The sequence below is a fragment of the Pyrenophora tritici-repentis genome, chromosome 5, assembly GCF_003171515.1.
Source record: "Pyrenophora tritici-repentis strain M4 chromosome 5, whole genome shotgun sequence".
Taxonomy (NCBI): Eukaryota; Fungi; Ascomycota; class Dothideomycetes; order Pleosporales; family Pleosporaceae; genus Pyrenophora; species Pyrenophora tritici-repentis.
The window spans coordinates 1,972,730-1,986,978 of record NC_089394.1 but is presented as its reverse complement, the minus strand read 5'-3'; the positions used below and the strand labels follow the sequence as shown (position 1 = coordinate 1,986,978).

The 14,249-nt window shown below is 50.4% G+C and overlaps 4 protein-coding genes across 4 annotated transcripts; 1 reads left to right on the top strand and 3 right to left on the bottom strand.

Annotated features, from left to right (window-relative positions):
* Positions 1-140: 140 nt before the first annotated feature.
* Positions 141-3,036, bottom strand: PtrM4_107390 (MUS81, ERCC4-type nuclease; the record flags this gene model as incomplete). The annotated part of the gene is made up of 2 exons (XM_001936010.1): positions 141-2,942; positions 2,992-3,036. 2 exons carry the CDS (start codon positions 3,034-3,036, stop codon positions 141-143), a joined length of 2,847 nt encoding a protein of 948 aa, XP_001936045.1.
* Positions 3,037-3,384: 348 nt separating this feature from the next.
* Positions 3,385-3,900, bottom strand: PtrM4_107380 (putative cbp4 domain-containing protein; the record flags this gene model as incomplete). The annotated part of the gene is made up of 4 exons (XM_001936011.2): positions 3,385-3,515; positions 3,567-3,678; positions 3,733-3,805; positions 3,863-3,900. 4 exons carry the CDS (start codon positions 3,898-3,900, stop codon positions 3,385-3,387), a joined length of 354 nt encoding a protein of 117 aa, XP_001936046.1.
* A 1,342-nt stretch (positions 3,901-5,242) lies between these two features.
* On the top strand, positions 5,243-8,386 carry PtrM4_107370 (TPR repeat, SEL1 subfamily; the record flags this gene model as incomplete). Its single annotated transcript, XM_066107751.1, has 3 exons — positions 5,243-5,528; positions 5,588-8,200; positions 8,256-8,386. The coding sequence occupies 3 exons, from the start codon at positions 5,243-5,245 to the stop codon at positions 8,384-8,386; spliced, it is 3,030 nt and encodes a 1,009-aa protein (XP_065962200.1).
* A 779-nt stretch (positions 8,387-9,165) lies between these two features.
* On the bottom strand, positions 9,166-13,718 carry PtrM4_107360 (UBN2 multi-domain protein; the record flags this gene model as incomplete). The annotated part of the gene is made up of 2 exons (XM_066107750.1): positions 9,166-9,628; positions 9,673-13,718. The coding sequence occupies 2 exons, from the start codon at positions 13,716-13,718 to the stop codon at positions 9,166-9,168; spliced, it is 4,509 nt and encodes a 1,502-aa protein (XP_065962199.1).
* Between the last annotated feature and the right edge of the window lie 531 nt (positions 13,719-14,249).

Here is a 14,249-nt window from a genome sequence, read left to right as displayed (position 1 = left end):
GCTGCTCAAATGCTGCTTCTTGCGAGCGGGCGGATGGTTTGACGGCTGAGGTGGTCAAGTTTCTTTAGTCACCGTATATTTCAGAGCATTGTGGGATAGAGAAACAATGCATGCATGCAAAATCTTCATCCATCTTTTCTCTAGGAGAATTTCTGCAACGGCACCTCTTCATACACACTCCTGTTGAAGAAGCGATGCACTCTTCTCCCTATATCAGTTCCGACCAACCAACAAACTTCCCTTTCTTCCATGTTTGCAACCTCCTGGATTGACTCGCTCTTGAGCATTAGCGTCGTGACAGCTTTCTCATTTATTCCAGGCAGCGCACACAACATATCTTGGCTCGTCTGATTAAAACTCCGCATCTCATCTCCACTTTGATTCGGATCGAGACCAATCTGCACTGCCTTGAGTGGGTCCGGTTCGTCCTGCTGTTTCTTGAGCTCAGAGAAGATCTCTGCCGTCTGATATGGGCTGCTGCTCCAAATTATTCTCAAGCGAGGAAACGCCAAAGTAAGCATGACCAGCTTCGCCTGGAGATCTGGTGAAGAAGCCAACCCACTCGCACTCGCACCACCACCGCTCGGGGCAGAAAAATCGGTGAACGGTTCCAGCGTGAAGGATTTGTTCTGGTCAAACTCAATGAGCAGCATAGGGTGCTTGTAGTGTTCCATCATCGATTCTACTTGATTGAACAACCGCCCGTTGGCAAAGGATTGGATGAGATCGCGGATCGACTTTCGCTCAATGCAAATATGAGGTGTTACTACGTAGTCGCCCACGGTTAACATACAAGGTACGATGACCATTGATCTTCCATGCAGTAGAGATGGTAACGAGGATCGAAATTCTCGTACGTCAACTACTACACGAGGTGGTTCCGCAGTTGCCGCAAGACGACCTCCTCCCGCTATCCTGGTATTGATGGTCCGAAGGAAAGATTCCTCGGGGGCGAGGTTAGCAGCAGAATTCATGGTCAAGGCCATGTTTGCACGCTCTTTAATCAAGCGAGTAAAGGCATCTTTTTCACGGCGCACAGCGGAGAGATAGCGCTGCTCTTCGACACTGCCACCGTAGTACATGAAGAAGACTTTAACTGTCCGGTCTGTATGTGAGGATCGATAGACTTCTATGCGCCGAATGAACGCGGCGTCCGGTTCATACATGACGACATATCGGGGCTTCGTTTCGTCGAGAATGTGCTCGTCTAGGTCACCGGAGTAGGGATGCACGACGATCAAAGAATTCATGTCGAAGAGCTCGTAGTAGCTCTCCATGTTGTCAAGAGGATCGAAACCTACTTCGCCAGGCTTTTGTGCTGCTTCGATCTCAGTGGGCTCTAGTTCGGCCATGAGGCTTGCGATATGGGCGTCTCGATCTCCTGCTGTACGGACAGCTCCTGTATCTGAGCGAGCAGGACCCGCGGCTGCGTTACCGCCTCCTCTTACTCGACGCCGCTTGTTGGGTGGAGGTCTACCAGAGGTTTGACGCATGCCACTCTGAGCATTCTTGTCCGTGCTCGTATTGATGGCTTTTTGGTTTTCCGAGAATAGGGCAGCGCTGACTTTGCTGAAATCCCGTTTCCAAGTCAAATAGTTACGCAGCTTGCGTCGCATCATAAATTTCCCCGATGGCTCGTACTCTTCTTCATCCTCATCGGCAATTCCCTCTGGCTTGACGTACATGGTCTGCAGATACTCTCTCAATTGCGACGCTGTGCCCTGATCACCACACATGATCAGTATGGAGCCATTGGAAGAGTCTTGTGGCGTTGGATTGAAATATGCGTCCTGCTCAATCTCCTGTAATATCTCTGCCAACTGAGCCCATTTGGGGAATTCTTCAAGAACAGGCTGTAGGGACTCCGGTACAGCGTTGGAAGCATTGGCTAATTCGGCATTGGACACCTTGCCCGTGTATACTCTCCGCTTGGCTGTGGTAAAAATTGTGTCCGCTGCATCTAGGAACAGCCACGGCGACTGGTTCTGCTTTGTCGACCCTGGCGGTGGTTGCGAGGCTGCCAAAACGGTGTCAAGGTACTTGTTGAAGTTTACGGCATCATATGTGAGGAGCGCATGCAGAATAGTCCGAAGCAGTGACAAGTCCCGAACAACCTGTCGTGTTTTGAACGTGGTTCGGTGCCAGACAGGATCCAACTGTCGTCGGATGATTTGATCAAAGTTCTTGTGTAGGGCACTGTCCACGGTCCAGTCCTCGACTTCCAAGCCTGGGTTGGCCTTCTTGAGCTCGCCAATACTGGCTTCGACACAAGATAAGACTGCATTCTGTATATCCTGCATAGCGTCTGTCATAGGCACTTCTAGCTCGATTACCTCTGCTTTCTTGCGTCCCTCGAGCGAATTGGCGACTGCGACGTGGAATCTCGGGTAAAGCGCCGGTTTTGTCAGGAATAAATTCTTCATCATGTTCGTGAGGGGAGAGAAGCCAGTTGTAAAGGGCTCCGGTGTGTCAGAGAAAGCCTTTAGGAAGCCAGTCTTGTTCTTCTGCCGGTAGATCCTCAGGATGAAGGCTTCTAGCGACGTGGCAACGACTCTTTCAGCATGCAGCACTACAATGCCCGTCACCGTCTCCGGATTCAAGAGGCCAGACAGAAAGTCGACAATCAGAATGCGCGAAGTTATGCTGAATATTCCTCCTTGCGCGTAAAGCTTCTCTCGTGTGCCGACGCTCATCAGATCCGTGTTGACCAGGCTTAGGCCGCGACACTTGGGCGCATTACTGACAGCCGCATGCTCTGCCAATGCCTCGCCAACCCACACATTTTCGCGGTCGTCGGCCCCGACAAGTAGTATGAGGTTGTTTCCAGCGGCATCGTACGAATGGAGAAGATTTGTGACTAGTCGCAAAAGGCCGAGGCCCCGAGCGAGGATGACCAGCTCATCTTCCTCGCGCAGCTGGTTGAAGATGTCCTGCTGGAATTCCTATGATGTCATCAGCACACTGTGGTTGATTGAAGACGGGGTAACAAACGAGGGGCAATGAGAGCTTCACAGGGGCTTGCGCATCGCCGGGCATTGGATACAGCCCCGTCAGTCGTGGTGGGGGCGGATGGAGGATGTTGGGGCTTGCTGTGCGGCGCGCTCTATTCTGGGGTTGCGCGAAACCCACTCCATGTCACGAGACCAGCGCCCTTGTTACAGCACATGCACACACGCATGAGTACTTTAAGTACATATAAGCAATTTCTTTATATAAGCCCTGAAATAATGGTCTAGGTGACATGGCGGTGATTTTCCATACTAGATTTGATGTTGGAATAGACTGAGTACTCGACGGCCCCGAAGCCTGGCATGGAAGTGTAGATTCGTAATACAGATATATATGTACAGTGACGAAGGAGATGCCATTTTCAGCCAGGTACGGCTATTGAGTGCTGGCCCTGATCTCGGCCTGTCTTCTCCGGCCCTCAGCAGCATATGCGTCCCGCTCATCTCTGCGGGTCTGCTGTTCTTCCTCTGACCTCTTTGCATCGATTTCCTTTTGTGCAGTCCAGACTGTTTTCCATTAGCGGACTGGTGGGGGATTGGTGCCGAGAAAGAGCTTACTGGGTTTATCAGACCGTGCAGCCTCCTTCAACTGGCCAACAAAGGCATCAAAGTCCTTCTGGCGTTGCTCCCTCCCCGCCAGAGCCTTCTTCTGCAATTCTGGGCTATATCGCTGCATGAAATATGAGCATCTGTAGGGTGCATCCACATGGGAAAGCAAAATTACCTTGAAGATTTCCTCTTCTGTTGGTGTCACCCACATGACGAGCGCTGGACCACCTATGCAGAGGATGGCGCCTCTGTGATAATGTCAGATATCGGCCAATGCAATGCAGTACGTGCTAAAACCATCGTACCCTGAGATAGCTTTGAGATATGTGCGTGCTGACGGCATTTTCTGTCTATCGCACTTGCTTCCGTTTCTCGGTAACTGGACTGTAATATGATGATTACAGGTCGGCAGAAACAGGACGATGTGCGGGTATGGTGGTTATGGTGGAGACGTGCCAAAGTGGTGAAGTCGACGATGCAGTGTGCCAATAGCAAAAGAAGCTAGTCGCAGGTCTTGCGCCACAACTGGCAGCACGTGATGTAGTTGCACCGCCCATGATTAGCTAAGTGCGGCAAAGGACTTGGCTCGGTGCTCCAGAAATGCGACCGACTCCACGGCGGACAGGTTTCCCGAGCCCAAGGAAGCTTTGACGACTTTGCGTTGATTGGTAGACTATGTTGGAACTGCATGATCTGTATGATCTTCAGCGGCTCTGCGACCTTGTCTGTATAGGGATTGCGCGACTCGATGTTAATTGTCTTGCACTGTGCAAGGCTGAAACCAATGGCCATCTGTCATCAATTTGACAAGACTTGATGCTGCAGTAATGCGCACAGCCTCAAGTAATTTACTTGCGTGTCTGTACTTGCGAATTAGAGACACCGACGCGTCTTTTGCCGAGAACACGTTGCTTGTGGCGGTGTTTCAGGGCCTCGGAAAGCTCAAAAGGGACGCCTTTCTGCTTGATACGACGCTTTTGGTAGTTCTAAGTTGAAACACGAGATTGAACTGGTGTGCGATTGGACTTCACCCCGTGTTTGAGGACGGCAGCGGCCGTCTCCAATCGGCGTCGGTACGCGACCATGTACAATTGCAGGTGTACCTATCGTCTTCATTTCTTCACCAGAACCGCGTATAGGCGTGGCAGCGAGTTCCCTGTTCTCGATGAACGTATGACGATTCTTTAATTTTGTACGCCCCTGGCCCAGGACCACTCAGCCTTGTTCCCAGTCAATCACTACCAAATTACCCACCGCAACGGCCAGCATAAGACGCGACAGACACGCCGAACGAGCACCGGTCCCATCGTACATATAGAGAGCGTACATGCCCAGGCGGCCGCCCTCGGACGCCAACGACAGTCGACAGTCGCTCACTAGTCTCTCCATAGACGACGCACCTGCCCGGGCAGCGGACCCACGTGTTCCCCGATAGAGCCGCCGGTATGGCGTATCAACAGCAACAGCAAGCCAGCAACTACGCGCACCCGCAACAGCAGTACCAGGCCGCCGGTCGACCAAGTCAGCGACAGCAGCAGCAGCAGTATCAGGGCTACGACGACCACTATGACCAGCAATATTATGATCATGGTTATGACCAGCAGGGCCAGGAGCAATGGGGCAACGGCCATTATGACCAACAAGGAAATTGGGGAAATGGACAGCAACATGACGGGTACCAAGACATGAACGCCGGTTACAGACAAGCCCCACCGAATCAGCGTCGTGCGCCGCCACCGCAGCAACTTTCACAGCAACAGCAATATTACCAGGAAGACGCATACAACAACCCATACTACGAACAATCACCACCGCCGCAGAATCAAGCAAGACGTCCGCCTCCTCAGAACCCACGCGCTCAGCAGCAGGCCTACAATGAGCCACCACAGCAGCGACAAGACCCACGGGGCAGAGGAGCAGGTCGAGGAGATGGGCCTCCACACCAAGGACGAGGGGGAATGAGAGCTCCAGGTATGTCTCAACGAGCATGTGGAGACAAGACAACGAAATGCTAACCATCTGCTACACAGGCCTGGACCGTTCGTTACTGAACATGCCAGCCCCCAAAAGCCTTCCTCAAGACAACCCTTTCCCGACTTTCCCCACGCAAAAACCCAACCAAGGAGCCCACCAAACCGCCATCGACCAGGGCATGGCACAGATGAACATCAGCGACAACGGGCCGCAGGCGGCAACTAGGGGTCCGCCAGGGCGTGGGCAACCCATAGCACAACAGAATCGGGCTATGCCGCAGCCAAGGCCAGGTGTCAATGCCCGCCAGGATTCAGGCAACTTTGAGAGCCAGAATCAGCGCCAGGCCTCGAACCGGATGCCACCAGGTCAGCGGCCATCTCCGGCAAACGTTGATACTAGCCGAGGACAGCTTCCGCACCGCGTTTCCGATCCCATGTCTCCTTCACGGCGAGCCTTTGGTCCCAACACACAACGTTCAGTGACGATGCCCCAGTCTCTGCCAAACGGAGGTCAAGCAGGCGGTTACGACGGCTACCAGGACTTTGCTAATCCTGGTGCTGCGCCTGGCTACTATGGTCCTGGTTCGCCAACCTATGTCCCGCCCAGGCCTTCGACTGCCGGTGGAGTGAGACAGAATGGGCCACCGATCCAGCATGGACAAAGGCCCCCGATGCCGCAAATGCCATCCCAGCAACAGCATTCACGACCACAGCAGCAATACCCCCCGCAAAATCAACAACAAGCTCCAAACCAGTATCAACAGGCACAAGCCGACGAACAGGAGGGGCTCAACACCTTCTACGACGACTACTACGGTGAACCCGATCGCAAGAGCTTAAATTCCGCAATAGATATGCCCGACTTTGACGCCATACCAGAAACGGACAACAAGCATCGTAGAGGTGATTCAATTGATAAACACCTATCTCCCAACTACAACAAACCCGCTTATGCACCTGCCGCCTCCGCCGGGCCTAATGGCGCATCCCAGGGTCAAATGCTGAGAAGTCGATCCCAGCCCGATCTTAATGGCCAGTACGCAAATGCCGCACACCAGGTAGCTCCAGATGCTCCTCCAATGCCAGGTTTGCCCAGGGCAAATACTGGATTCGCTGGTCCGAATGGCTTACCAAATGCCTCTCGAGCGCGTGGGCCACCCCAAAGAGGTATGACAACAGACGGTATGTCGCGTGGACCTCCTAACCAAGGGTCCATGCCTGGACAACCCCAAGCCTTTGACCCGAGATATGGACGTCATCCACCGGGTGTTCAAAGAGGCCATTCTGACGACTCTGCCTATTCAGAGCCACCACCCAACACGAGGAACTTTGCGCCGCCGATGGGGCCTGGAAACCCAATGCAACGACCTGGAACAGCAGGGCCTGGGTCTGGACGTATGCCTGGTGATCCAATGGGTAGGGCGCCTGTCAACGCTCAGGCACTGTCAAACCCAGACGCACTACCTGCGCATCCAACGCCTGTACGGCCTGGGCTTATGCAACAGGGCCAGCAACAGTCATCACATACTCCAGCTCCACAAACTGCAAGACCACCACCAGTCAGACAGTACAATAGCGAGCCAGGACGCACTAGCCACGAAGTTCAACCCTCGTCCACACAGCGCAACAGCGCACAAAGTGCCGTATCACACCCAGTCACTTACGATGAACTGAACAGACTCCGTAACACATGGAAGAAATCGAATCAAGCCGACATTGCTACAGGAATGATATTATCGAAGAAGCTCGTGGAAGCGTCCAATGTACTTGCTGACGAAGGAGGCACAGCTGACGCACGAACGAAGAACAAAAATCGGGAAAAGTTCACCCAGGAAGCCTACAAGATTATTAAGAAGCTCGTCAGCGCCGGTTCTCCGGATGCCATGTTCTACCTTGCAGACTGCTACGGCCAAGGACTCCTCGGTCTCCAGGTTGACACCAAAGAGGCATTCACGCTTTATCAATCGGCCGCTAAAGGTGGCCATGCAGCAAGTGCGTATCGTACAGCTGTCTGCTGTGAGATGGGTCATGAAGAGGGTGGTGGAACAAAGAAGGATCCAGTCAAGGCCGTGCAGTGGTATCGTCGTGCAGCCACACTGGGCGACACACCTGCGATGTACAAGATGGGTATGATTCTTCTCAAAGGACTCTTGGGCCAACAGAAGAATGTTGGTGAAGCCATCACTATGCTCAAGCGAGCTGCTGAGCGCGCCGATCGAGATAATCCACATGCGCTTCACGAGCTAGCACTCATCTACGAGGCGCAAACTGGCAGCGAACGCGCAATCCGAGACGAAGCATACTCACTACGGCTATTCCGTCAAGCAGCTGACCTTGGGTACAAATTCTCTCAATTCCGTCTCGGACAAGCTTACGAATACGGGCTGCTTGGCTGTCCAATTGACGCGCGCACAAGTATCGCTTGGTATACCAAAGCTGCTGCCCAGGAAGAACACCAGAGTGAGCTCGCACTGTCAGGTTGGTACTTGACAGGTACCTCCGGTATTCTTGAACAAAGTGACACCGAAGCCTTTCTCTGGGCGCGTAAGGCGGCCTGTGCAGAGCCACCGTTACCAAAGGCGCTTTTCGCCATGGGTTATTTCACAGAAGTGGGTATAGGGTGTCCACGGAGTCTTGACGAGGCGAAACGGTGGTATGGAAGAGCTGCTGGTAAGTTTGAACACGTATTGAACAAAGAAACAGAGTATGACTAACATGATTGTAGCGTACAAATTCCCCAAAGCACAAGAGCGCCTTGAAGAGCTCAAGCGTGGTGGTAGCAAAGTACAGATGAAGCGTGAACGCCTTAGCAGGACAAACCAGAAGCAACAGGAAGAGAATTGTGTTGTCATGTAGAGGCTGGCGTATCAACCATCTGGCGAATAATCAACTGGGTTTTTAGTGGTCACTTGCATAACTTGTATAAACTTGTAATGATGGGCCTGGCTTTGGAGTCGGTTCACGCTTCTATTTTTGGGTATATCACTGTTGAACATGGACATCTATAGCATGTCCTAACATGGCTATACTTTATCATGTATGTCGTGGGGCAGAATGTGATACAAAACGATTGGATTCGATGTTATGAAGGTGCAAAATTGATAGAGTTAAATGCATGTGATTGCGAACTAAGTCGTGGATCTTTTATATGATTAATGCTTAAATAGACCACGCGAAAGATAAGCCAATGCTCCATTGAATGCCCTCTTTTCCACGACGCCTACTAGCATGTACTACTAACGTGCCAATGTCCACTCCAGTTCTGGGTGTAAGGTCCCATCGAACTGTCCTCTCTAAATGATCTCTGAAATTGCTTGACGCGCCTGTCGCACCGTCATGACGTTGGGTATCTAACCAGAATTCTTTGCGTACATCCTCTATAAAAACAGATTCTGTTAGAACAAGGTCTCCTCTGGTGGTATGACTACCATAGGCGACCGAGTAGAGGTACGAAAGGTAACCCTGTATTGGATTGAACTTCACTAAGAGCTATTGTTCTATCTACTTGTTGTTATGATGATCTTAGGACGTACATGACAGATCATCATTCCGCGTCGGTCCTTCTGCTCGGGCTTACTCCACGAACCTCACCTCGCCGACCTGGACTGAACCTAACATATTCTTAACACTCCCCCTCAGGGCAGGTCCGGTCCAAGGACAACTCCTAATTGGTTCTTGAATCTCTCGAATGCGACTCGCTGCAATGGCTTTGTCATTCCATCAGCCACCATGTCTGCAGTTGGAACGTAGGCCACATCGAGTTTGCCTTGTTCTGCTAGGTCTCGGATAAAATGATAACAGACGTCGATGTGCTTTGATCTTTCGTGAAGGTGAGGGTTCTTTGTAAGTGCAATGGCACCCTGGTTGTCTCCTAGCATCTGGACCTTGTTGGTGTCTTTTCCAATGTACTTTGGGAACCCAAGATCTCTAAACATTTGAGCAATCCACTGGCCTTGCTTGCAGCATGTTGATAGTGCGATGTATTCAGATTCGCAGCTTGACGTTGCAACAGACCGTTGCTTCTTGCTAGACCATGATATTGGACCTCCGTAGAACATTGCAGTGCTCCCTGAAACGCTCTTTCGGTCTACCATGTCGCTTGCCCAGTCAGCATCAGAGTAGATGACAAATTGCGAGTGTACTCCCCTGGTCCGTAGCGTAGCTTCAATGTCACTGTCGACCTTAGATATCGTAGCAGGTTCTTCAACGCATGGCCATGGTGTTCTGCTGGATCGCTCATGTATTGGCTTAGCTTTCCGAGGGTGAATGCAATGTCTGGACGTGTAAGAACCATAGCAAACATAAGGCTCCCTATCACTTGCTGGTATTCAGTGATGTCGATTCGGGTGTCGTTGTCAGTGGCTGGCCTAAATGAAGTGTAATCTGCAGATGGAATCTTCTTGTCTCTGTGTTGTTTGCTAGACATTCCAAACTTGTCAAGTACTGCGTGTAGGTACTGTTCTTGATCGAGGTAGATTGTGCGGCGCTTTCTGTCTCGCGTAACTCGTACTCCAAGGATCTTATGAATCTCCCCCAGGTTCTTGGTGTTGAATCTTCCAGAAAGCTTCTCGTAGAACCAATCAATTTGAGCTCGATCTTTTGCAGCAGCAGCAATGTCATCAACGTAGACGAGGATACGGAGTTGTTTTTCTTTGTGGATAAACATGCACGGGTCTGCGAGGCTTTGTACGAATCCCCATGCCAGAAGTTCTTTCTTTATCAACAAGTTCCAGTCGCGAGCAGCCTGTTTGAGTCCGTATAAGCTGCGGAGAACTCTAAGGACGTATCCTTTTTTGACTTCTACTCCTTGGGGTTGCTTAAGAAAGATCTCTTCCTTCAAGTGCGACTCTGTGAATGCATTCTTAATGTCAAAGTGGAAACATTCCAGGTTTTCCGCTGCGACAGTGGCCATAAACAGACGTAAGGTGTCCATGCGGACTGTCGGGGCAAAAGTCTCGTTGTAGTCTGTTCCGTGTGCTTGCGTAAAACCTCTTGCCACAAGGCGTGCCTTAAACCTCTCAACAGTCCCGTCGAGATTCGTTTTGACTGTAAAAACCCACTTTGAATCAACCATGTTCGCGTCTTTTGGCTTTGGAACTTCCTCCCAGGTTCGATTCTCTATTAACGCGATTATCTCTTCAAGTATTGCTGCTTTCCATTGCTTTCCATACTTTGGGTCGTTGATAGCTTGCTCGTGTGTCTGGGGGATCTGGATTCCTGCGATCTCGGTTGCTGCGAAAGCCTTCTCAGATAGTCGTGTTTGCTCTTCTGTAAGGCCAACTTGGGCTAGCATAGCTTTAACGATCTTGCTAAATCTCTCGTCCTCAACAATCTCTTCGTTAGACCTCTTCCGTTTGGCTTGTCTAGTGAAGTATCGTGGAATCTCCTTTTCTCGTACAGACTGGGTACACGGTTCTTCGGGCCCCTCTTCGTTCACAAGATTAGGAACCCGCTCATCAGATGGTGCAGTAGGAGGAATAGTAGTTAGCCTCCTTGGTCTTCCTCTGTGACGCTTCACTGGTTCATGAGTTAGCTCTGCCGAAGATGGTTCCATTGGGTTCTCGGAAACTGGTTCTATTGGTTCTGCAGGAGATGGTTCCATTGGTTCGGTAGGAGATGGTTCCATTGGTTCTGCAGGAGATGGTTCCATTCGTTCGGTAGGAGTTGGTTCCATTCGTTCGGCAGGAGATAATTCTAGATCCTTCCTAGGTCTTCCTCTTGGTTTTCGGTCTGGCATCGTATTCTGCGTTCCTTGTGGTCCAGCTGGTATGTTTCGCAGTCGTAGTTCAACTTTCCCTCCAGGGGTGTATTCGTCCACTGACAATCGGCTTGTCCTTGAGGTGTATCCAAGCTCTGGCGAATAGAACTTGAACTGCTTATTTGTTGTCTCAGAATATCCCATAAATACTCCAATTCTGCCACGGTCCACGAGCTTGTCATGTCGTTGGTCTGCTGGAATCGTTTTAGGGTTGATGTACGAATAGCATTTGCTCCCCCATACACGGATGTGGTCAATGGATGGTTTCGTTCCTGTGAATGCCTCTTCAGGACTGACTTGCTTTCCATTGATCATAGGTCCTGTGTTTGTACGGTTGCGTAGGTATGCGTCTGCTTCGACAGCTTCATCCCAAAACTCAATTGGTAAACCAGCGTCTTTCAACATTGCTCTCATATCAGCTTCAGCAGTTTGGATGTTTCGCTCGGCTGGTCCATTCTGGTGTGAGGAAGCAATTGTTGTAGGCTGAATTTCCACGCCTTGTGTAACTCTCCATTCCTCAGCTTGCTGTAGAAGTTCTGGTGCATTGTCGGTTCCAGCAGCTTTGACTTTCTCGCCAGTTTGATGTTCTACAAAGGTCTTCCAGATTCGGAGTTCCCGTTGTGCGTCTCCCTTTTTCTTCAGCGGGATAACCCAGTTTTTCCGCGTGTAGCTATCAATAATTTGGAGGAACCACCTGTTTCCTCGTAGAGATGTTGGAAAGGGTCCAGCAATGTCAAACTGTACTAAGGCTAGCTTCGTGGCCTTGTGCTCTCTTAGCTGCTTAGGGATGCTGTTCTTCATCTTTGTCAGGGAACACACTTCGCAGATTTCAATCTTCTCTGGAACTTGAATCTTCTTCTGGAGAGTTGTAACTTCGTGGAGTTTGGCAATCTTTGTAGGTCCTAGGTGTGCGAAACGTCTGTGATACAGCAGGTATCTCTCCTTTTCATCAACCTTAAGCTCGCTCTTAACTGGTGTATGGGGTTCCGTGCCTAGGAATGCTGTCTCGTGGTATCCATCGGCAATGTGTGACACTACGTAGAGGCCGTCGTCCATAGTTGCTTTAATAATGATCTCCTTTCCTAGTTTGAAGCATAGTACGTGTGAATTGAAACGACCCTTCAGGCCTGCTGCGCAAATTCTTCTCCCTGATAACAAATTGACTCCAAGGTTAGGTACAAGCAGTACTTCTGACAACCATGTCGACGATCCGTCTTTACACACCACTTGAGCTTCTCCTTTCCAGTCTGCATATAATTCTCCCCCTCCAACCCGAACTAGTCTTCGCTTGATCTTGATCATTCGTCTAAACAATGAGGGTTGGTCAGACATGTGGGAGGAGGCGCCAGTGTCGGCAGCCCAAGTAGATGGAGAGGCCTTACCGACAATGTCTTTTGAGAGACGGCATGTCTCAATTTCCTCGGGTTCAGAGTCTGAGGTCTCGGATAATTCATCTGACTCTGAATTGACTTCTTCGGCTCCATATGCTTTGCCAGTCTTTTTGTGAGAATTCCTTTGCTTGAGTGTCTTAATAGGCGGCTTAGATGATTTCTTAGCGTCGTATTCCTTAAGGAGCTTTCGAGCTCTCTCACGTCTTGGACAGTCTCGTACGCCATGGGCTCCGTCACAAAGGAAGCATTGGACCATAAACTTAGTACCAGATTCGGAGTCAGACGATAGTGGTGAGCTCTTGTGATTTCGGCGCTTGTAAGGCGGAACATACTTCTCCGTCTTCCGGAATGCTGGGAGAGCTTTTTCGTCGGCGTCTTGCTGGTCTCGAACCTCCTTCTCTTCCAGAAACTTAAGTTTCTGTTCAACCGTAAGGTTAAGTTGGGCGTTTAAGGTGTCAATCGTAGTCTTAAATTCTTTCGGGAGTGATCTAATAAGAACGAGTAGTAGTGCAGAGTCCTTGTAAGCTCCGTTGGTGTCAGCGTCTGCTGCTACGAGTTTGCGTCGGTATTCCTTTAGCTTTTCCCATGATCCAACAATTGTGTTCCCAGGATTGAATGTGAACGTTTGAATTCTGGTCATGTAAATGTTGGCGGTTGTGGCGTCAGTTTGGGTGTACTTCTTTTGTAGGTAGGCCCAGAACTGGAAGGCAGTGTCGTATTCGTCAATAAGGGCTTGGTCATCTTCAGTAAGCGACCGAAACAAGAGATCGATTGCAGTGGCTTCATCTTCTAGGTACTTGTCTCTTTTTTCAATGTTGACGCGGATCTTAGTATGCTTGTCTGCTTCAGCAATTTCCAACTCTTCCATAGCCTCCGTTAGTTCACCGGCTATTGCTATTTGGCAGTGCTGTACCAGGTTTTTCTCGCAGACATAGAAGACTTTCTTCCCCTTAAGCTTGACCTTGTTTCGGCGGAACCAAGTATCGTGGTTTTCAGCTGTAAGTTGGGGAATCTTCCATTCTTCCTTCTCTACAGCCATCTTGTGTGTTTTGAGTTGGTGAGACTATTATGCGAGCAAGGTACGTGGTATGATGCTAAGAGTGTAGGTGATGCGGGCGATGCGGGCGATACAGGCGATGCGGGCGATGCGGGCGATCCGGGTGATATTCTGCGGGCGGTGCAGTCGTTATCGGTTCTCGGGTGTAGAGACGGTGTATTTAAGTGTGATTGCGTGTTAACCGCGTTGTACACGACTTCTTTTCTTTTCTGATTCCTTCTTGAATCTAAGTCCTTCGTGACTTGGGTGGATGTTTTGATTCCTTCTTGAATCTGAGTCCTTCGTGACTCGGGTAGGTGTTTGAAAACAATAACGTTGGGTTAGGCAACCGGGCTCATAACCTGTTAGAACAAGGTCTCCTCTGGTGGTATGACTACCATAGGCGACCGAGTAGAGGTACGAAAGGTAACCCTGTATTGGATTGAACTTCACTAAGAGCTATTGTTCTATCTACTTGTTGTTATGATGATCTTAGGACGTACATGACAGATCATCATTCCGCGTCGGTCCTTC